A 23,776-nucleotide genomic window follows, 5' to 3' on the forward strand; every position below is an offset into this window, starting at 1 on the left:
TGTTTATTGCAGATATTGTGATAAATGAATGTCTCACAATATTTCAAAGAAACTTTGTACTGTGATGTTGGCACAGATTAGTTAAACTTCATATTTCAAATCTGAGTTGTATTGAGGTCCTGTTACTGGACAGTGGTCACTGAACCGTACATTTTTACTATTGAGAAATTAGATTAAAAAGCTGAATTTTGAAAATGTTAAGCCATTTCTAAGGTTTTGTGAATCATTTTTGCTTTAGTGTTTCAGGGGGGCAGAATTATCCCTATTGGCAACTTTCATAGAGAGAGCCAACATGGTTGACTCGCAATAGATTTGTACAGTGCCTGTCAAGATTTTGGAAACACCTAGCCATTTATAATTTTTGAGACACACGCACCACCTGTTTTTCATTGTTTTTAATGCATGAATTCAATCACTCAATCAATCACGGTCTGTAGGGCATAATGAGTTAGCATGTTCTCCAAATATTGCCTAAGGTGGCAGTTTGATGCAAATTAAGCTTTATGTACCTCTATTTTGGTCAAAGTAAATCTTCATACCTTTAAATTACCTAGTTTGTTGCAAATGCATGTGTCTCTCAAAAACGATAAGACTGTTTCCAAACTTTTGCCAAACGAAGACCCTGTTGTGTAAGACACTGAATGAAATGTCTTTTGATAAAGTTGATAACTTTGTTTTCTGCTGCTTTTGCTCTGTGAGAAACGGCAGTTGTACCTATTACGATGTGAGATACTGATGTGTGCAGTATGTCAGCCAGTACAATTTTAAACCGCACTATTGCTTGTTAGTTCAAACATGTCGTTCATATTTAGAGGATACACATGTCATTTCTTGTAATCACAGAAGTATTGTACAGATGAAATCACCATCTGGAGCTTTCTCATGAAAACAGTCTGACTGAACGTATATTATGATGATATGGAAAGATGAGATTATATATTTCTAAGGAAGGTGTGTTTTGTATGTCATTTGTAATGCAGTTTCACTTAAATGCTATATATTTTGTGTCTGTTTGTGGATGTGTTGTGGAATGCATATTGACACATTAACATGACAAAAAAACGATTGAGTATTCAATTAAATAAACATGAGTTTAAGCTACTAACCTAAATGTATGACCCTTTGAAAATTAAACTATTGAACATCCCCCTCTCCCCAGCCTAATGACACACACAAAAGTTGGAATGACAACCAGAAATATTTAATCCTCTGTTCAAATAAATATACTCAACAAGTACAGTATACACATCAATATATATAGGTGCAACTATATATAATCATACATTTGAAAAACAAAGTTCTGTATTTATTTCCTTTACAAATTGTTATGCGTCTTACAAAGGCAGAGAGGAGAAAGCTGGGAATCAATAGTGACAAAATAGTTTGATGTACATTTTGTCCTATTGAGAAGGCTTTTTTTTCATTCTAAAATTACTTTTGGAAACTTTTTTTAAGGCAGACAAGTGGATTGCACAGGACGATCTGGTGTTGTAGACAGCATGCAAGGCTTGGAACACAAATACACACACACACAAACAAACCGTACACTAACTCCCGCACACACAAAAAATCTACCAAGCCGCCAAGATATTATGTCCATGAGATACCTTTCATTTCAAACAAAAGATAAGAACACATCCCATGCTGTTCACATTCATGGTGAGAGTAGCATTAGATTAGCTGTGCTCCATTGAGTAACTCAGTCTTGCTTACTAAAAGTCCTTTGGAGTTTTTTGTTTTTAAACATGGTTGGAAAAATCATGTTTACATTATGTGGTGGTAATGAAAAAATATTATGATTAAGTCTTCCTTTCCAAATCCTCAGAACATAAACACTGTATGGGGTCAAAAGGTTTGGAAAATCAGCTGTAACACACAAAAAAAAAACACAAAAAAGGCAACATAAAATCTTTGGTCCAATTCTAAATCCATTTCAAAGAAAGAACAACAAAATAACCGCTCTCACACTGGTATCTGGAATAAGTATCTCATTTTTCATATCAAGTAATAACCATAATAATGTCAAATCGCTGACACTTGTAGGATAGCTATGACAAGTCATTACCAATATTAAAGTCAAATTCCAAAAATATTTAAATCTGAATATTAATTGTAGAAACTTAAAAAAGCTTGTTTTCAGTTGTGAATACAGAAAATACCATCCTTGAACTTCTCCTTCAACAAGATGGCAGCTGAACACCATTGGTCAAAGAGTTTGACTTCAGACTTAATATTCAACAAATACTTGAACATCTATATTAAGCAACATTTTAGTTGCAACAGAATTCCTTCCAGATATCTTAGAAGGGGGATTTATTCATTTTTATCTCAGGATTCAAGAAAAACTATTAAACTGAAGTCACCAAAAACATGTATATGTAAACATATACATAAATATGTAAAATGAGTGATTAGGCATGATGACCAACATTACATTTATAAGGATATACCGCACAGTTTTTCATATAATAATGATCTAATTTATGCATGTTGTGCAGTAAGACTATGTTGGGACACCACTGAACATCAAAAATGTGCGTACACAGACATTCCCTCAAAGACACATGCGTTCGGATACAGAAGAAATTACTCCTACAATAGCGAAAAGCTGTTACAAGTGTCAAGATAACGGTTGTAAAAGTTTGGGGAATTAAAAAACAATTCTTATATAGCTGCAACTGTGTTTTCCACATGCTCAATCACACATCAACACACATGACAATCACGCGTACGCACCCCAATGTTCTAGCTAGATTACAACTAGTATGCCTGAGATGGTGAATGGGGGGGGGGGGGAGAAAATAAAAAAAGAATGGAAGGACAGACTCACGGGCATTAAGCATTTATGCAACACAAATGCAGGGAAAAGGAGGTAGCTAAAAGGGGCAGGCAAATAGCCAGAGTACAGCATGGATTGCAGACAGAAAACAAATGTGCAATCAAATACTTGCAAACTAGGAACTCTTCAGAGCTCTTAAGCGAGTGCTGGGATAGTAATGCTCACAATTTGAATGCAAACATCAGTAAAGGAGATCTTTCAGACCTAAATCTTGAGGAATATCACACACAGGGATGGGAGATGTTGAAATGGGTGGGAGGGGGGTCAGTGTTGACTCTGAAGTCCCTGAAAGTGGCCTCATCCTGGGTAAGATAAGACTATTGCAGTTTCCTCTTCGATTGCTCCACCAGGTGGCCACATTGTCTGTTACCTCTTGCCATTAAGTAGGCTTCGGAAGTTATGGAGCTGGTGTATGCTTGTGGATAGTCTAAAAGAAGGTAAGGCGAGAAAGATCAACAGCCTTGTTAACACCTCTTGACCCTGTATCACTGGGATTCAATTGCTTTGAACTGAGAATCAATTGTTTTGCTTTTATATTTAAGGTTCTGAAAAACATTTTAAAAGGACCTTTCCTAAAAAGAGGGGTAACACCAACCTTCCGAAGGCATTCAGTAAGGCGACAATCTCCTGCCGCGTCAGCTGGAAACCCTTGGAAGGGCTGTGTTCCGGAAGGTTCTTGATTTCCTTTTCAGAGAAGAGGATCTTCAGGGCTGTACCAAGTCCTTCGATCTGTAACGTGAGTGGAGAGTTAAACAGGCCAGCGTTTGCCAGGACACCATCAAAATATGATTTTCTTTCTGAGCAGTTTTTGATACATAGATCATTGAAATGATCTATGTATCACAAGAGTAGACTCATTTTACAAATAGATAAGCGTAACTCAAGAACTGACAAATGTGTCAATCATACATTTATAAATTAAGCTCTTTTTATTAAAAACACTGCATAAAACAACCTACCTGTAACTTTCCCCAGAGACGACACTTACTGCAGCCTACACAGTCCATGATCCGGGAGATGTTTTTGAAATGGAGACGGAATTCCTCCTGGCAAACAATAAGGATGCAAAGACAAAAAATCAGGTGTCCACAACTGTAAAAATGTATATCAATACCTAATTTAAAAAAATAAGAGAAGTGGACTATTTTAAAGCCACAAAGAAAGACGTGCAAAAAATGTATGCACAATTATACCCACTGTTTCACATTCCAAAACGTGAGAAGATAATTTGTGACAAAATGTGTAACTAGTGCATAAGAATCATTAACTGGTATATAACATAGCTGACCAGAAACTTGCTTGTCTGGTTGACCAATCATGCATTGAGGCAGCACTAAAGCTGCGGCTCTCTTCTAACCGCAAAAACACTCCACCTTTCAAAGTCTTGAAAAAAAAAATCTTGTCCTTTTTTAGGATATATGTTTTGCCTTTTGATGGCTTTATTAGACAAATATAGTTACAAAAAGACAGGAAATTTATGGGAGAGGAAGACATGTAAAAAATTCTCCACGCCCGTATCCATATTTAGTATTAAAGCTTAAACTAACTATGAGGTGGAATCACCTTCAAAATCTTTGCTTCAATTTTGTGGCCCGCAAACATTGACTTCTCATCAAAGTGCATTGGGAAGGCTCTGAAGAAAATGAGAAAAACAATTGGTGGTCAGTGGGAGGTTAGTAACAAATTGTTAACATGTGTAATTGATGTAACTATAAACATGGGTGGTTATACTGTATTTTTATGTTACATGTTTGCTACAATCCATCCTCATTCTCTACATACTGGGTCTCATTGAACAACTGCAGCAAAAGCTCCTTGGTGCCAGTGTCCTCTTGGGTGTTTCCTGTGTACAGGTTAATGAAGGCACGGTCGAAATACGGCGCCAACTTGGAGAGTGCTCGCAGCTCAATTAGATATAGGAAATAAAGGTTTTTGAGGCGCCGTGTGCCTTCGCCCTTGGTCTCAGCCGGGTCGAAGCGTTGACGGAACTCCTGCACGTTGGGGCCCCAGAGTGACTTGCCCCAGGCCTCTGAAGTAAAAGTAAAGGCTTAATGAATGGTTTCATGGTGTTAGAAATTGCAAATATTAACATACTGCAGGGAAAATATTGTGCATCGTCAACACCAATCCAACATTGGAGCAATCATCCTCATATGTCATATTAAAAATTTTCACATTCACATTTATTAAATAGCAAGGAAGTTGGGGGGGGGGGGGGGGGTGTCCTACCATCCAACAGGTATTCTGCACACAAGTGAATATTGATGCTACTATGGAGACCGGAGATGAGCCTGTAAAACACCCTCTTTTCCAGACACAACCCTATTAAGGAGAGAACAACACATTTTCACATTTCTCTTCAAAAAGGAGCTGAAAGTCCTTTCACTGTATCTTTTTTGTTGGGTATATTGGGCATAGCCCTGTTAAGCCAGGGGTGACAAGAATGTAGTTGTTCCACAGCATCCTCACCCATTACCAAAAGGTTTGGGAGTTTCGGTTTACCACCTGCTGTATATGACTGTCATGATGTTTGAGGGCCTCGAGTCTCACTAAGTCTCAATAATGTAATCTTTGCATCACGGGACATGCATGACAAAGACTTATTTCATAAAGTCTACAGTGAAGGGAATAGAACTCTGTGTGGCTTCTTTGTAACCAAACCCAAGAGGTTTCAACAGCCTCTGTCTGCCTAGACAAAACACTTCAAAGCAAGCATAGAAATACATAAGAGGGTGCGCTTTTTAGGATTGCTTTGACGTGACAGAGATGTTGAAATAACGGAGAAGAGAGGAAGCTTGAAAGATATTCCAGGGAGAGTTTGATGACTTGAAATAGACACATGCAAAACAACTACGATAAAATGACTGTGTCAAGCTGTTTGAATTTCCCTCTCAAATTTGATTAGAAAATTCAAAATAATAATTTTCATTGTCTCACCAAACCATAACAAATGACAAATCTTACAATAAAAATTAGGGTTTAAATATTTTTTTTTTAAATTACCTTCAAGCCAGTCGTAGAAGCCCTCTCCTGAATGCATGCAAAACATAAAGATTTACGTTTTTATTATCATAGGAGTCTTGCTATTAATATCCCAATAAAAAATAGATACATTAAAATACATAAACTAGCACTTACCATCATCATCTCCTAGGGGTCCAAAGGATGACAAGGAGAACAACAGCATGTTACAATCATACTATTAATAGTATACAATAAACTGACTGCAAACATAACTCGTTTGTGGGAAAAACATAATATTTGAATTCAAAATCATTGTATTGATCGTCTTTGCTGGCTTCTAGAAATTCTTAGGCCACTACGTTTTTATTTATAAATAAATATAGAAAATAGACTATACAAAATAAGATTTTCCCAAAACGTTATACAACAGCATAATTTATGAAAAATCTATGAAAAGGCCGACAAGAGAGTTCAGACACGGTAAGCTAAAAAGTAAAAAAACATCACTAACCTCTGCTCGGAGCCAGTGGGTTAAGTGGTCGATACACTGATCTTGGCCTGCAAACAACAAATACTTTCATGTCACCAAACACAATGCACACACACAGTTTTTGTCATCATCATGTGATATTTTAGGGTTAGTGGCAATACTTTATTAGATACGCAATTTATTTATATAAGTACAAGAGTACTAATAGTACAAGATAGCGAAAGCTCAAAAGTAGATAAAAGTATTTGATAAAGTGTGGGTATGTGTCTCTCACTTGAAGCAGTTCTCCTCGTAGATGCTGTTCCACACTCTCCATGCAGACGGTCCCTTATAGCCAGTGTAGCGCTCAGGGTTGAGGAGAAGGTCTACATACTCGGCATCTGGGGACGTCTCATCTGAAAGAGAAAGGAGGAGATAATGAATGAGTGAAACAGATGGACTGGTGGGATTTGGTGGTGTCTAAAGCTACTTAATACCATTTCAAAATTATTGGGTTGACATACTTAAAAATAAATTATTTTTACCTTTGCTAATTTACTGCAAATGAAAAATATAAATAGATTTTGTATTCACACCAATGATTACATCTACAAAATACAATGTTTTGTTTTTTAAACGAGTAACGTTTCCTACAGTTTAAAAGGTTGAATAGTTTGAAAGGCTGTGAATACTTCTGCAAGGCAATGTAAAATAGTTTGAAGCCAGTGTATACTTTATAAAGCCTGACGTGTGAAAAAATAGATCTTTGAAGTTTGAATTTATGTTTTCACCGTCTAGCAGGCAAAAGTGGTCCTGAGCATCATCGTGACGAGCCCAGTCTTCAAAGGCCTCTTTACTCTGGTTGCTGGCAAGAGAAACAGTAAAACAGTTTGGCCAAAAAAAAAAGACTGCTCATTTCTAACTAACAAGCAAAGAACTGACAAATAATGTACACCATCATGAAATGTCAAATGATATGATACATCAGACATTTTTCATTAAGTTATAGGCACCACTTTGGGAATAAAAGTTAAATAATAACAATACATTTAAACCTGAAAGAAAAGTACATTATGCTATTACCTCAGTGTGCTGTTAATAGCTCCAAGTTCATGGGCTTGTTCACAGTCCACAATGTTTGTTATTGTGTTGGGTGCCTGGGAGTACTATGCAGCAGGAAAAAGAGCATTGTTAAGAAAAACTGACTCAAAAGGTCTAAACTGCATTAATCTGCCTTAAGGGGCACTCTTCCTCTCTAACTTGGCCAAAACAGTCATTTTCAGACTTTTCCCCAACTCACCCTGGACATTTTACACGAGAAGTCCAAAAAATCTATAGCAAAAGACCAGAGACAGAAAATGATGTTGTCCAGGTCTCAGTATCAGGACAGAATGCTTAACATCAAACAGCAAGCCAGTCATGAACACATACCCAGGAAGGCTAAACAAACTAGTAAAGCTAACTGCCTTCTAGCCACATAGCTAATTAGAGGTGAATAACCACTGTGTGTGGCTAATGTACCTCTCCTGGCCTTACAGGCACCTGCTGTGCTTTTCCCCTCTCACTGCCACGTTGACTTGCATCCCCCACACTGCCCCCTCCCTGCCCTGAGCTGTGGAAGAACTCTGACAGAACGCTAATCTAATCTTCCTCAAATGTTTCAACTGGCAAATCATGAGGCCAATACCAAACTGTTACATGACAAATCCTAACAAAATAACATGGGAACAGGGAACATAATAATAATCTCTTTTGGGGATAGGTGTAGCTCTGTGGTATAACTATTTACTGCAAATAAAGAGGTTGCAAGTTCAAATCCCCCTGATGTACACTGCTTTGGCTATAAACATCTGCTAAATTAACACATTTTTTATTTTTTATATTTTATCTCTTATTACAATGGGATATTTACACTACAACACTGCTTCTGTACACCTGTGATATCCTTTATTCATAATAGGCTACAATATTTGTGCCCAAAACAAAGCAGCTGAGTGCAAAAGCCTTGAGCCCACAGAATAGACAAATAGTTCAAACTTTAAAAGGATAATTAAGCATAGACACAAAGCTGTTGAAACTCTCCGCTTGACTCAGTTATTTGCAAGATATTTACTCCGACATTTTACAAAAAAAAACGCACTAAAATGACTGGATTGACCTTCAATTCTTGTCGGTCCACATGTCCAAACGGCTCATTACTAGACAAACAATAGGAACTAAGCCAAGTTTTTCCTAACAAACAGCAAAGGGGGCACTAAGTGCTGAATCAGCTGCCAAGATGCAAAAGACTGGTACAAATGCTGCAGAAGCACGCAGGCCCTAAACTCCATTTCAGTATGTGACTAAGCAAATAAACCAATATGGTTTATTTGCATCTGGATGTAAGGTATACAGCTTACACGACACAAAAGAGGGCTCGGTTAATGGAACATATCCCATCAATCCTAGGTATCAATTTACAGAGCAAACATCCATTGTTATGTTATACACAGCTTTATAGTGTTTTGAAGAGACAAGTTTGTATAAAAATATACTCCACCCTCTTGTCTGAGCATACACCTAGCATGTTTACACTCATTACATTTTAATGGATCTGCTGGGAACGGAGGCTTACCTTATTGTAGTTACCAGACTTAATTCCCACTGGGATCTTGCTCTAAAGAGACACCACCAGAAAACAATAGGGCAGGTGAACATCTCATCACATTTACCTTGATAAAGATGGCAAACATACTCAATACCATTCCAAACTTCCCAAGCAGTAGCTTTTACTTATGTACCAGAGCCTGAAATAAATGGATGGGCATCATCCTGTATAACAATAGCCACAGATTAATTTAGCCCACGTTGCTCATAGCTGTACAAGTACAACACCTACAAATCAGGAGACAGTAATGGGTGATTTGGAATGGGCTATTGCTTAATGCAAGTCACTATAATGAAAGTTTGGCTAAAACAATTGCATTCTGCATGAACTCTGACCTCCGGGCAGGGCTCAACGTGGCAGTCCTTGATGGAGCAGTGTCCATCGTCTGGCCAGAAGGGACAGGGTCGCTTGAGGTTGACCTTCAGAGATACCAAAAGAAAGCAAGGTGATCCAGCTGATAAGTGTCACCTGGCCATCCTGTAAGTAGCTAATGATATACCTATCATCTTGCTCAGGCTGAAAACAAGGCTTTTCTGGATGCTGTATCAGAAATGACTTGTCTCGGTCAATTAGACAATAAAAAAAGTTAGATGTATATAGAGCCAAAACGTTTTTGGTGACATGTGTTAATTTGATTTCATGGACAGGTCAACCATGCATGACAACAAAGAGCTTATAAAACTCTCTCTTTCAGGAAATAAGACCATCTCTGCTGTCTACATCACTATATCCGTTTATTGAGTTGTCATCCAGGAGGGCCACATCTTACTGACAAGTCATTGATGCAGTACAGATCAGCACTGCAGGATCCAGATGCTCCTATTCACTAAATGAATAGTGTCCCAATGTGTATATTCTTCCTGTTTTGGGTTATTGATTAACTGTTGATCGAAGCGGATAGCTTCACATCAGGTATTTTTGATTTTGTGTCCACGTGCATTCAGTGGATAGAGTCAAGCAGAATGAGATTTTCATTTTTGGAACCATCCTTGATGATGCAACGCATAGTCTTGGCAGAATTGCCACGTCACCTTGCTAGTTATCACAGGACCTTCAGTTTCCTACAGTTACATAATCTGCATCTTTATTTTTGGTAGGCTAAAATCTCATCGACTATAGGGTGTATTAAGCATGCATACATCGTGACAAAACCAACACTTGATTTTCAAAGATTTAATTAATGGGCAAATCCAATTTGGGCATAGCCCTAGGGGGCTAACGTTCAGTGGTATAATATGGATGAAAGCGTCTGCTAAATTAACAAATTATTAATTAGTCTTTTATTGGTTACACATTTTTCGAAATGGAAAACATGGTGTACACAGGACCTTTGCTTAGCTGATTTGTTTGAGATTAGACTATCAGAATAAAGGGGTGTCTATCATAAATAATCTACTAGATGCATTTTGACAAGGTGACATTTTTATAAAAGTTTAGCCTGTTTACTGTAAAAATTGTCAAGAATATAATTTGGTTAGTTAAAGGCATTATAAGTGAAGTTGGACAATTTGGTGTACAAAGGGCATTGTTTTTGCTTATTTGCTTGAGATTAGCATGCCTCAGATTATGGGTGTGATTATGGGTGTCTCTATTGTAAAGCATTTAATACAACAATTTATTTGGTTAGTTCAACACATAAGATGTAAAGTTGTTAGTTGTACAACACTAGTCTGTTGACCTCTGACACTTCTTAAGCACTGTTACAGCCCACTTACCCTGTAATATCTGAAGTAGTCTCTCTCATTCAACTTCTTAATGCGCGGGTAAATCTTGAAGTTGTTGAAAACATCAATGCTTTCAATGTCACAGAAGCAGTCGTCCAAGACACCAGTTAACTAAGGAAACAAAAATGATAGTTCCTTTTGGTATAAAAAAAATAGGGGCATTTGGAAAAACAAGTTGAAATCACTTCTTGGAATTTATTTAAAATAACAAAATAGGTATGGTTAGAGCTAGAGCGAGTGGCATCTCAAAATTCCAGACTCAATCTACTTTTAGCATGTAAGTTGCCAGACTCGTTTTCAACATGTACAAAAAGCACAAGACGCAAAACAAATTGAAGTTACGCCACATCCTGAAAAAACTGATTTCAACAACAGATACCTGTTTTGTAACTTGGCTGACAAGTCTGCCCACTGAAATCTGTCACACTTTTCATTTTCATTATCCAATAGTGGACAGCAGGGTTTATCCTCACATGCATTAACGAAGAGACAGCTGCTATGTGAAATGAAAACTGTATTGAGCTAGTTAGACACCTGAGCCCTCACTCAGTATTAAGGTCTCTACCTAACCAATGCAACTTGTCACTAAATGAAAAAAGTGAGATGAGTGGCCAATTAGACTGGTTTCATGGCCAAAACTTGTGTATGTGGCACCAGAGGCATGTTCCTTTGGAACATATGCAACAGCTTTCCTTAAAATTATGCAAGGCTTTCTCTAAGCACTAAATAGACTGTAAATGCTTTTGTTAACAAACTGTTATTTACAATATATAGTCACGTGTCTGACCTCAGAATACAATAGTCCACTTATCATGAAGAAAAGTTGTGAAGCCGTCCATATGAAACCAATTCCTCTGAGCATTCCGGTATTTAATGGTTTTGCAGCTAAAGTCCTCAAAGGGAGCCACTCACTTTTTCTAAAATGCTATTTTAAGCTTATGCAAAAAAACACTTGAACTAATAACATGCTGGTATGATAGCGTTGATAAGGCAATTTAAAATAAGTAGTCTGAGAGAGCTGATGTAGAGGTTGTGAGAGCTGTCATTTCAGACCACTGACTCCTCGTGGGTATATCCCGCTTGGACCCCGCCTCCAAACAAAGCAATGTGTCAACAGCTGTCAAATTACAGCTGTCAAATTAGCCCCCGCCTCTTACAATTGTAGTCTTCACTTAACTCGAGTAAACGTGATTTTGCGGTACTTACACTGCACGGGACTACAAATCCCATACTGTATTTTTTACGAACCCGAAGTTTAACCAATCAGGGTACACCACGATATTTTCTTGTATCGTTCCTGGTTCATGTATGCAAATGTCATTTTTCCATTCTACATATGTAAAGAAAAGTAGTATAATTAAACCCCTTTTCTGATTGGTTTCGCCTTAATCGGTAGCAAATAAACGTGACGTTTGTCTTGAGTTTAATATTCATGGGGCAATAGAGCTCAGACACTTCTCGTGGTTTACGTACGTAGCCTACAATAAATGTATATTGTTGAATGAATATTATTCAGCACAATCTTACTATGAAATGTAAGGTATTGGAGACAGCGTAGACAAATTGTACAGAGTTCAAATGAGAGGACAAAGATTTATTTCTGAAGGTGTGACGTCAAATTAAGGTGACAGTAGTAAATGCTAGAGGAGCTGGATCATAGGCATACGGTAAATGTTTATAAACTGGATGCCTTACAAAGACATCACACCATCTGAAAATAAAAGATTATTGAAATGACAATGAACATTGCCATTTTAAATTTGTGTTATACTTACGTGGCAAAAGCAACTCTGGTCTTGATTGTCAGGTGTACTTTTTCTAGAATATTCATTCTGTGACGTTTTGGTCTTGGCACTGTTGTGAAACCAACCCAGAACAAAGTCCCCGAAGAACAACCATACAAAAACTAAAAGTCCAGCAGTCTGTATAGTTACCTTTATCATCATTATTCAGTGGTTGCAATAAGTACGAGGAAGGAACTCTGCGGAAATATATCTAGATAGCTGGCTAGCTAATCAGCTAGTGCTAGCTGATGCGCACTAATGCGAACACAGCTAAAAAAATATTGTAGTCACAATCAGTACGGTTATTATATTGACATCCTCGATGATATCCTATAATCTCAGTATTCCGTACTCACAAAGAGTTGTTGGAATGTATGAAATCTAGTTAAAGTGGATACAAAATTACATTCCCAGATGTAGGACCAAGTTTTGACATCTAAACACACGACTTTCGGTCGGTACGGAAAGCCAAAAGGTTGAAAATACAATCGGTCAGCATTAAATAATATTCTTTTTAGGAACGTTTCACGCATATTGTATTTTACAATAAATAGACATTATTAAGCCATTTAAGGCCACTTTACAAAATCGTAATGTAAAACGACATATCACTACAGGTGGTGAACTACTTAACTCCGTAATTCGACTTTTGGCCTGGAATTGAACCTAACCTAAATATTTTAGTAAAGGTTTGCAATCGGCTGTTCAAGAGATGCATACTTTGGGTTGTGTTTCTAGTATGCTTCTAGAAATTGAATCTTTTAATTTTCTACCATATGCAGGCTAGTCTAGCCAGGACAATTGCATTGAGAAAATATATATGTGCCATTGTGTGACACGTGATTACAACAACTGAAATATTAAATATTTAGGTGAGCCTACTCACCTAAATATTTAATATTTCAGTCGATTTTCCACATTATTTGACAATTGTCTCAATTGAATACGTAATTGTTTAAAACATGTTGGCTATGGCGTAAAGAAGGTCAGTTTAAAGCATTAGGAAGACTGCTAGTAAACACCGCCCTCTTTGTGACTGGTGACAGGAATTGTCGGGAACTTTAGTAACAATAACATAGTCTACAAGTTATCGAATTAAACTAGCTAGTAGCTAGCTAGCTGGATACTTATGCCCATACAATACATTTCCATGCAACAAAATACGACTATAACTTGGCAGCGTTTAAGTGGATAATTAACTAGTTGATTCTTTGTCTTGCTGGCGTCGTTAGAAACAACAACTACTGTAACGAGCTAGACTATAGCTACAATTGAGAGCTAGCTGGCTGTGTGATGGTGACATCATTACTGTGTAGTAACTAGCTACAATGTGCACAACCTAACAGCACATCGCTATATCGACTAGTACAGCAGTAGGTGCATGATTGGCTTGTGGAACCAGGTAAGTAGCTAAAGTATATTGTAATGACACCAATATTTTATCTGCAAGACAGAATGGCTAGCGTTACATGCGTATTGTTAGCATTGCTACCTGGCTAGCAATCTATTAACGTTGAAAACTCAGTCAGATAGCTACTGTACAGTAGCTTACTACAGTAGTTTGGCAGCTGAAATTTGGAGAACTGGTAGAGCTGTGTTGTAGCAGATCAATTCAATTTTGGTGTTGCATAGTATTGTAATAGTATTTATAGCTGGCAATCGTGACATATCAAAGCAAGGGGCCTAATTATCTTGCCAGCTCGGCTATCTAGTCGGTTAGCACTACCTAGTTAGCCTAGCCAGTTTGTCAAGATAACTTCCCAATTGCCTGCGTATTGATCACAATAAAGCAACCCTATACACAACTAGCTAGAATACCTGGCTGATAAGATCGTCGATTTACTGCTAAACACAAAAACTGACAAGACTGGGAATGAGACTTAAAGGCAGGGTAGGCAATGTTGTTAAGATGCACTTTTTGTCATATTTGCCATAAGTAACTTCACGTCTTGATAGCAACCAATATATCTACACGTTTGAACGTAATATGAAATAAGTCCGACATTAGTGGGCGTCAGAATACTGTAATAAAAGACCAATCATTAAGGGGTAGCCTGACTATTGATTGAATGGGCTACCTGTTTACCTACCTACCTGCGCGCACTCTGCCCCTCCTCTCATTGCTCTTTACTGTAGCTTGTGGGAGTGGCTTTGAAATGAGTCAAATATTTTGGTTTGAATTGTCAAAATGAAGTTGCTTACCCTGCCTTTAAGAGCTAAACCGTAGTACCCTCTCGCCCAAATTCAGGAGAACGTTTGCTAGACTGGCTACAAAAACAAAGAAATCTGATTCTACTGACTTGGCCTCTTTTCCGAGGAGGGTTAGTGACAGATGCCTGCTATAGTAGTTGTTTATACAGTACATCTGCACATTTTTATTTTACTTCTCTATATTGGGTATCAATGATCATCTTTAATATCTGTTTAGCTTAGTAATTGCTCATGTTCCCTTGTGCTTACAGAGGCCTGGATCCGAAATCTGAAAGATCACCCTACATTAACACCAATATTTATTGGCCCCAAGTCTGCCATGAGATCACTCATTTAATCAAACGTGGGAAGAAGATGGCTGCAGAGCTTTTTCCCACTAAGACGCCGGTCACTTGTGCCTCCGCTAGTACATCTGTTCAGCAGTACCAGCAGCAGAATCTGAACAACAACAACACAATACACAGTTTTAATTGGCAAGGACTGTATCCTACCATTCGAGAAAGGTGTGTGCTGTGCCCAAGTATTGTCCCCTGCAGCTATTGATTGCAGTCCAAATTGTTCTTGTAACTTAAATGATGAGAACGCATGTACTACTACAAAGCCTCTCACATGCAGGACAATAGGCACAAAGACTATGATTGAGACAGGCTGCTTATAACAGATATCAATACCCTCTATATTAAGTTAACTGGCTGAAATTGAACCCTGTTGCCATTGCATCATCAGGTGGTGTAGGACAGTAAAAATGTTACTGACATGTTTAACTATTTTTTTAAATTGTATTTACGTCTTCTTACCAATGCCACACCTTCATCATATGATTCATTCACAGGAACTCAGTCATGTTCAACAGTGAGTTAATGGCAGATGTTCACTTTGTTGTGGGCCCTCCAGGTGGGACCCAACGAGTCCCAGGGCACAAAGTAAGCTTGTTCTTCTTTTCCAGTTGCAAATTACTGTAATGTCTAGATATTTTGTTTAAAAAAACACCAATACATTATTTTTTTTCCTTCTGGTTCACCTACTACCTATTTATTTTCTATGTTGCTTCTCAGTATGTTCTGGCTGTTGGAAGTTCAGTTTTCCATGCCATGTTTTATGGTGAACTGGCTGAGGATAAGGAAGAGATCCGTATACCTGACGTTGAACCTCCCTCTTTTCTGGCGATGTTGAAGTAAGTTTATTTTCTCATATACAAGATCCAAGCATGTGGATCTGACTGTTACGGACGACTACTATGTGTTTCTAAGAGAACATCACGTGAGCCTCCATTGGTTTCTGACAAAAGATGTTCAGTTGAGCAGTTTTTTTCTATCCTGTGATTGATGTGGACATTGTCATCACAATAGCTGATGACAGTTAACTTTCATTTTATGGGTTAACCCTTAATGCTGAGTTTTCTTAGAGGTCACATAACAGATATTATCCATTTCCTGCATGACTTCTACAAGTTTTGTCAACTAAACATATCTACACTTGACATTACAGGTACATTTACTGTGACGAGATAGACCTGTGTGCCGACTCTGTTCTGGCTACCCTCTATGCTGCTAAAAAGTACATAGTGCCTCATTTGGCACGAGCCTGTGTTAACTTCCTGGAGACGAGTCTGAGTGCCAAGAATGCCTGCGTGCTGCTGTCCCAGAGCTGCCTATTTGAAGAGCCCGACCTAACACAGCGCTGCTGGGAGGTGATTGATGCCCAGGCCGAGTTAGCACTCCGCTCGGAGGGCTTCTGCGACATCGACGCACAGACCCTCGAGAGCATCCTGCGTCGCGAGACCCTCAATGCGAAGGAGATGGTGGTGTTCGAGGCGGCACTGAGCTGGGCCGAAGCCGAATGCCAGCGGCAGGAACTGCAGCCCACCATCGAGAACAAGCGCCTGGTGCTGGGCAAAGCCATCTACCTCATCCGTATACCGACCATGGCGCTGGATGACTTTGCCAATGGAGCAGCGCAGTCCGGTGTGCTGACACTCAACGAGACCAACGACATCTTCCTGTGGTACACAGCTGCCAAGAAGCCCGATCTGCTCTTTGTCAGTAACCCCCGCAAAGGCCTGTCTCCACAACGCTGCCATCGCTTCCAGTCATGCGCCTACCGGAGCAACCAGTGGCGCTACAGGGGCCGCTGCGACAGTATCCAGTTCGCCGTGGACAAGCGCGTCTTCATTGCCGGCTTTGGTCTGTACGGCTCTAGCTGCGGCTCGGCAGAGTACAGCGCCAAAATCGAGCTGAAGCGTCAGGGAGTGTCCCTGGGCCAGAGCCTCATCAAGTACTTCTCCGACGGCTCCAGCAGTACGTTCCCCGTGTGGTTCGAGTACCCGGTGCAGATTGAGCCGGACACGTTCTACACGGCCAGCGTGGTGCTGGACGGCAATGAGCTGAGTTATTTTGGTCAGGAGGGTATGACCGAGGTGCAGTGTGGGAAGGTGACCTTCCAGTTTCAGTGTTCCTCAGACAGTACCAACGGAACAGGTGTGCAAGGGGGTCAGATCCCAGAACTCATCTTCTACGCCTGAAATGTTAAATGCCACTTTTAAAATCCAGGGCGATTTTTGTCTGATACTGCCATTTTGGAAGGGTAGGAAAACCGATGGAGATGGGATTTATTCTCAGGATGTTCTCATGCATCAAGTCTTGCGTATTTAACATGTTTCTGTAAACCGAGTGGAAGAGTTTGAAATATTCTGCCTTAAAAGTCAGTGTGAAGGACCAGGGTTGTGGTGACCAAAAGCAACAAAAAAGTAACTATTTCTGTCAAATGAAGGATAATGTGCAAAGTGTTTCACTCCGTATAAATGTTGTCCTTGCAACCTAACATTTAATCAAAAACAGCACAAGTATGCAGTGTATTTCCCCCCCACTCTTACATTCCTGATATGTGTTACACTACAAATGACAATGACTCAAGATATGACTTTAGTACAAAATATTTCAACAGTTTCGAGAAACACTACATATATTTTTGTATTTCTAACTTGAGAAATTGTCAACAATTTAGATGGTGCAATTTCTAAGGTTTTGTATTCAAAAATGTTGTTGAACGTCAATCCGTTGTCATTTGTGTGTCTTCAGATTAAACCAATGTTTTATTTAATCATTAAAAGGTTTTTATGTAAATACTAACCTTTTGTATGTAAGCATACACATAATCTACTCATGGTCCAGTATAACTTAATCATATGCTGAACCCCCTATATGAAAGGGGAACGTTTTTTGTATCCCCCCCACTAGCTTGTGTTTAGGTGGTGTATTCTAACAGGCAGTAAAGAATCAAAGAATAACTTTGTACTGTAATTGTGACAGTGCTGATGGACCTATGAATGTGCCATGTTTGAATAATGACAAAGCTATCTAATTCTGTTATTTTTTTCTTCTGTTTTTCTATTTACACTTATTGACGTTGTTAGATACTATTAAACATTATATGGAGATGTTGTCCAGAGTATAATATATTTCTGACTATTTCTCCCAAGTGCATCTCTATCACAAAGAAATGCAGTGACATGGTCCTGGAAATGGCTCAGAACAGGCCATCGCTTTTTATAGACAGTAATTCACTACAGGTAAATCCTACGTGGTCTTCGGCTTCTTTTTTGCTTGGAACTGCTCCGTTTTGTTTTTAATCGATTTAATAAGCATAGATAGAGCCGGGTCAATGGCCTTCTTAGAGGGATCGAACACAGCTGAGCAGCTGCTGTCAGCTTTTTCCTGTTTGTTTGCCCCCATTTCATGTTTCCTGGACTCTAAGCTCTTTAGCGCCACCTGGTGGCAGCTCTGCTGCTGCTCCCTGCGGCGCTGCTTCTCCTCTAGGATGCTCTGCGTGGCCTTGGTCTTCTTGTAGCCAGGGTCGGACGGGTCCAGGTTGTACAGGTGGGAGGTGAACATGGCCTGGAAGCGAGGATCTTGAACGTCCACCTGTCAAAGACCATTGGGTGGAACAGTTACATCCTTTTGCTAAACATTCAAACTAAATCAAACTACTCAAAGCAAATCCAGAAAAAAGAACAGCAAATGAAACAAATTGTACTTCCAATTCAGAGTAAACTATCTTATTTTACTATATTCTTTCTCACACAGTAAATCTGTCAGGTAACAAAGTGTTTTTCTAAGTGCTGCGATTCTATGGGTCCAGACGACCCACCAGCAAACCTATTGATTCTCTGACCTGAAAGTTGTCCTCTTCCTGGGCCGTGTCCTTCTTCAGCAGTCTCTTTCTCTTAATCTTGCTGAGGTTCTGGTCCTCCACAATCTTGTCGTAGTTGAAGTGTTTGTGCTTGTCGTCGTCCTCATCGTCCATGAGCAATGCCATCTCAGCCTAGAGACACCCAAGAAAGCGAAGGCTCCAGTCATTTGAAAAAGGCTCACTTTAATTTGAGTTCCCTTGTGACGGAGACATTACCAAAACACTTCAAGAGTCCATTTTAAGAGAGCATTGAAGTGAATTGAAAAGGACTACATTAAAGTTTCAGTCCGCAAAACTAGCTGTATCATTACCATGCTTATTGCCTTCCGATGCATCTATGTATCGATCTAGCTATCTGTCATGCCAATACCAACCTTTCTCTTCACCAACGCTTCTTCCTCTTCCGGCGTTCTCTCTTCCTTTTTGTTTTTCTTTGCCTTTGTCTTCTTTTTCAGGTCTACTGAAAAGCACAGGTTGAGAAAGATAAGTAAAACAAATAGTAAATGGTAAAAATCTTTTGTTATTTTTGTATGTATGAACATGTTCAATAATGGTGGAATAGCACCACTCGCATGGCAATATCATTACTGCAGGTTACACAAAGGATATCAATTAAATTTAAAAAAATCATTATTTAGCGAGCTAGTGGATTCCATTTCACGTCACATTAAAATGATGGCTGACTAAACAGAATATATTACAGTTTCCTAAATATGTAATAACAAGGGCACTTACCCACTGATCCAAGCTCCTCAGCAAAGAAGGGGTCATCGAGATCAACATCTGGAGGAAGCTCATCGTCGCTGAGGTCCAATTCAGCCGCCTGACAAAAAGACAATTCCATCTAACAAAGTATATTGTGTGTATGTTTGCTTCAGAAAATGTGTAGTTTTGTTGTTCTTGTAGCAGCTATTTCCTTGATGCTCACCTGCTTGTTTTTTGTCTTCTGTTTTTTCTTGTCCCTTTTCTTTTCAAGGAACTCTTCCCAGGGTGTCATATTGTCTTTTCCTTCAAGCTTCTTCTTCACCAACTGTTCTGTTGTTTCTTTGAGGCCTAACAAAAACTAAAATGCTTAAATCCCAGCAATAAACTGCCCCGTACACATGCTCAATCATCTCCCCCATAGTTTGGGCCTCCTACCTGGCACCCACGTGATCTCCATCTCCATGTCTTTGTCCTGGTGCTTTTTGTTCTTGTCCTGGATGTTCTTCAACATCTCTCTGTATTTGCCGATCTGCTCGGCACTCTTCTTTTTCCCCTTTGCAGGCTTTTCCCGCACTTCCTCAACGAAAGCTTCTTGTTCTTCAGCTAGGTTGTCAAAGACAAAAAGCAAACATACAACAATTGGAAAAAGGCAACACAGTGTTCCAGAAGGATCCTTTAACTGTTAAATGTGTTCTGTTCATACCTTTTGGTAGTTCCTTCTCCTGTACTTTCATCTCAATCAATCCCTCCCCTTCTTCTTCGTCCTCCTCTTCACTGGAGGAGGCCAGGTAGGCGTTAAAGTCCATCTGCAGCAATTCTTCCTTGTTGAACTTCCTGTTCATGGCAGTGATACGCTCATGGTCCGTCTCATCCCATGTTAACTCCACCTGACAATTGAAAAGTGAAATTTAGCTCAAAATAGCCATTTGTGTTTTTTGAGTCTTATAAAACATGCATTTAAGCCAAAAAACATCACTCATAGCCCAGACATAACCGTGCTTCTTAAAGTCTGTTGTATTGCTAAATTGAAAGTCAACGTAGATTAATTAATGAAAGTTTTTGTCAGTTTGCCTAACCTTGGACGTGGCTGATGCTGTTGAGGTGAAGCATTTTGGAGTGTACACAGACAGGTCAACATCTGTGGCCATGTCCTTTGGCTCATCATCAAACATCATATCATCAGGTATGTACCTGTCAGGATTTATGTGACACAGGATTTACAATTTACTATATAGCAACAAAAAGTGTATTTTATACAACTTATAGTGTACTATTTTACAATTTGTTATTGATTGACCTCATTCCTTTTACCTAAGGTCCAGGATGGAGCAGCTGCTCTCATACTCAAAGCCATCACACTCCTCGTATATCTTGGCGGCAGTATCCAACGAATCACACTCCACCACAGCGTAGTAATACTTAAGCCGTTTGAACTGATAGTCTCGCATCTTCTCTCTGTAAATCCTGGGAGACAAACACACTTAAAATTATAATTTTTTGGTATCAATCCATAGCAAGAATTTTTACTTAACAAGACGGTTGTATATCAGCTCTTCACTGGCCAGGTAGACGACCCATACTTTTATAACTTTTATTGTAAAGGAGTGCATGAAACGCGCAAGTTCGCTAGGTCTGGTACATGCTTGTCTCTCATGAACTAAATTAACAGTAATGGTTACTAAATTATCTACGATCGTTTTTTTCAGGTCCCCATGACAGTTATAGTACAGCCGAGGCAGATTGTTAAGGCAGATTTAGATACTAAAAAGTCTGCAAAGTATATAAAAATAAAAGCACCTTCACACTGATTGGTTTGCGTGTCTCAAGTGACCACCCCTTAACACAGTATAGTCATTCAACCTGATGTTTTTGCAGAATAGTGTAGGGCCTACTTTTCCTCCTCTGTGTCTTTCTCTGGGTCCTCAGGCAAAGCCATAAGCTCCAACGGACCCTGTGTTTGTTCCGTCTGTATCCGCTCTTTCCCAAACTCAGATGGGTAGATCTGGACAAATCAAATGCAACAAAGCATTGAAGTAGTCACCTGCTGCATTCAACTGAAACTAAAGGAGTGCATCTAATCCAGATCAAATACAGATTAATCAGGGTAGCATTACCTTCACAGAGAGAACCACACCTCCTTTGGGCTTGAAGGAGTTGAACAACGCAAGCAAGTCCTTGGCTTTCATTCTATCCCAGTCCATGTTACACACAGCCAGTCTCTTGGTTACCTGATTGGTCATAAGTATTTAATGCCAGTTCAAATTCAAAGGCAGTGTGGAAACCCTTACATTTCAAAGTAACTTTTGTTAAAATAAAAGGGTTTATCTCAGGATCATTTTTTAGTTCAGTTACTGAAATCTTTGCTTACTGAGCCTTTTTACATGATCACTACACAATTAGAATCCACAATATTCCTACAGTTTAACTTACGTCCTCAGTCCGTGGTGCATCTTTGCACAACTCGCCCCAGTCATGTTCGATCTCCTCTTCCTCGTGACGCAAGATGGCCTCTACCTCGTCTTCCTCGTCCTCGTCTGAACTTGTTTCCACATTACCTTTCCCTCTGGCAAGATCTGGCCCGCTGTCACTGTCATCGTCTGACTCCAAACCAGACTCGTCCTCTGACTCGCCCTCGAGGTCACTTCCTGCCTCCGGTTCATCTTCATCCACCTTGTCTTCATCGCCATCCTCACTTGCATCTGACATGCTGTCTCCCACGTCCACCTTTGCCAAATCCTCATCATCTTCATCAATACCTGGCTCCTCATCATCATCTTCCTCACCTGTCTCAAGAAAAAACAATTATTAGCATTACTGAACCTAGTGAGTTCATATGACAATGCACAGTCTCAATTTAGTTCAAAATTCCAAAAACAAAACATCTCCAAGGTTTTGAGCATTCACTTCACTCCTCTTCAACACAACACCAAAAGGTTGTCATGAACATCTTTCACTTACCCTCCATAAAGACTTTTACTCCTCTCACAGTTTGGGCTCCTTTGAAGTCACAGTCTTTGGGCTTCACATTTTTTCCCGTCTCTAAAGGTTTTTCACTTTTGTCTGTGTCCTTTCCCACAGCAGAATCCAACTTTGCTTTGGTCTTCTCTTTCTTCTTCACCTGCTCCTTCTTTTTCTTATTCTTCCCATCCTCCTCGTCGGACTGCTCAGAGTCAGAGAGGTTGTAGAAGCGCTTCAGGTCTTCCGTAGAGGTGTGGTTAACGGGTCGGCCACGCTTGTCCACCGTGTACTTCAGCTTAAACCGCTCATCGTGAAACATGGACTGGAAGCGTTTGTCAATCTTGATCTTGCGCTCCTTCTCTGGCATTTCCCAGAAGCGCGGGTCCTTCTTCACCTTGAGGAAGCGGTCATCACTGCCGTGGTGCTTTTTAGAAGCCATGATGGCAAGATTCTCCAAGCACTGTATGAAACAAAGAGATTATGTTTATTACTAACTACTTTAAGATGTACTGATTACGTTTCATATAAACATGGAGAATAACATTCCACCCCACTTTTTCTACTATGGGCATTCACATATCATGTGTACAAAAGCAAAAATATATGGGTTAACTACACGACTAATCTTTGTGTTTCTAGGTAAAAGCTCTAGGAGCTCAGGAACTATGATGTTTGCTAGTCAAGTAACTGCGTACTATGTGGCTTGTTTGCTATATGTAGCTAACGTGCTACTCAATACACTTATCTGTGGGAAACAAATGCCACTGCTTACACATATCCTTGGACTTAATATTTCACCTGGGTTTTCACCTAAGTGTTGAGTAAACTAACTAGGTACTAGCTAGAGTCAGAGCTAGCTAGCTCCTTATAAGATAGCTCATAGTCATATTGACACACATGTTAACAACTCCCAATGAAGATTGATTAAGGACGACAGTGATAAGATAATATATAAAATCTATCTCCAAATTAAGACAATCCACTAATAACTGAGAATATTGGCAATGTAAACGCTTACCAAAACAACCACAACGGTTTCTGTGATATCCTCAGGATCCACGTGTTGTCCCAGCATGCACTTTTCCTACGGTGTCTGAAGTGGTACAATGTGGGGAATGGCTCAGAATTAAAATAAATAAAGTCTGCATTTAATTTATTTGTATTTTATAATAACATTAATACTGACTAAATCAAAGCATACTTTCATTATAATAGAACATGTGTGGATTGCACAAGTAAACATTTTCCCACATTTTCTCTGGAGAATCCAGTTCCGCTTTATTCGCG

General features: G+C 39.3%; 3 protein-coding genes across 7 annotated transcripts; 1 reads left to right on the top strand and 2 right to left on the bottom strand.

Moving 5' to 3' along the window:
• Nucleotides 1–1,185: 1,185 nt before the first annotated feature.
• Nucleotides 1,186–12,870, bottom strand: ero1b (endoplasmic reticulum oxidoreductase 1 beta). Of its 2 annotated transcripts, none has more exons than XM_067259422.1 (16): nt 12,419–12,870; nt 10,635–10,754; nt 9,255–9,338; nt 8,887–8,928; nt 7,356–7,438; nt 7,064–7,137; nt 6,568–6,688; nt 6,314–6,361; nt 5,978–5,997; nt 5,843–5,869; nt 5,069–5,161; nt 4,622–4,868; nt 4,403–4,472; nt 3,799–3,885; nt 3,435–3,568; nt 1,186–3,266 (listed from the first exon to the last, which is right to left on the bottom strand). In XM_067259422.1, the coding sequence occupies exons 1-16, from the start codon at nt 12,587–12,589 to the stop codon at nt 3,206–3,208; spliced, it is 1,482 nt and encodes a 493-aa protein (XP_067115523.1). In that variant the 5' UTR covers nt 12,590–12,870; the 3' UTR covers nt 1,186–3,205. The 2 variants fall into 2 exon arrangements, with proteins under 2 accessions (XP_067115523.1, XP_067115524.1); XM_067259423.1 differs by lacking the exon at nt 12,419–12,870 and adding an exon at nt 11,431–11,592.
• A 652-nt stretch (nt 12,871–13,522) lies between these two features.
• btbd3a (BTB (POZ) domain containing 3a) lies at nt 13,523–18,072 on the top strand. Of its 3 annotated transcripts, none has more exons than XM_067259162.1 (5): nt 13,523–13,829; nt 14,890–15,141; nt 15,471–15,561; nt 15,694–15,812; nt 16,127–18,072. In XM_067259162.1, the coding sequence occupies exons 2-5, from the start codon at nt 14,993–14,995 to the stop codon at nt 17,157–17,159; spliced, it is 1,392 nt and encodes a 463-aa protein (XP_067115263.1). In that variant the 5' UTR covers nt 13,523–13,829; nt 14,890–14,992; the 3' UTR covers nt 17,160–18,072. The 3 variants fall into 3 exon arrangements, with proteins under 3 accessions (XP_067115263.1, XP_067115264.1, XP_067115262.1); XM_067259163.1 differs by lacking the exon at nt 13,523–13,829 and adding an exon at nt 14,664–14,748; XM_067259161.1 differs by lacking the exon at nt 13,523–13,829 and having other exon boundaries at nt 14,842–15,141.
• esf1 (ESF1, nucleolar pre-rRNA processing protein, homolog (S. cerevisiae)) lies at nt 18,066–23,555 on the bottom strand. 2 transcript variants are annotated; one of them, XM_067259159.1, is made up of 14 exons: nt 23,508–23,555; nt 22,490–22,949; nt 21,962–22,314; nt 21,646–21,759; nt 21,424–21,533; nt 20,843–20,995; nt 20,608–20,722; nt 20,235–20,418; nt 19,967–20,134; nt 19,755–19,879; nt 19,562–19,649; nt 19,201–19,286; nt 18,809–18,958; nt 18,066–18,558 (listed from the first exon to the last, which is right to left on the bottom strand). In XM_067259159.1, the coding sequence occupies exons 2-14, from the start codon at nt 22,926–22,928 to the stop codon at nt 18,214–18,216; spliced, it is 2,430 nt and encodes an 809-aa protein (XP_067115260.1). In that variant the 5' UTR covers nt 22,929–22,949; nt 23,508–23,555; the 3' UTR covers nt 18,066–18,213. The 2 variants fall into 2 exon arrangements, with proteins under 2 accessions (XP_067115260.1, XP_067115261.1); XM_067259160.1 differs by having other exon boundaries at nt 19,201–19,283; nt 23,508–23,535.
• Nucleotides 23,556–23,776: the final 221 nt, after the last annotated feature.

This window comes from Osmerus mordax, chromosome 21 (assembly GCF_038355195.1).
Source record: "Osmerus mordax isolate fOsmMor3 chromosome 21, fOsmMor3.pri, whole genome shotgun sequence".
Taxonomy (NCBI): domain Eukaryota; kingdom Metazoa; phylum Chordata; class Actinopteri; order Osmeriformes; family Osmeridae; genus Osmerus; species Osmerus mordax.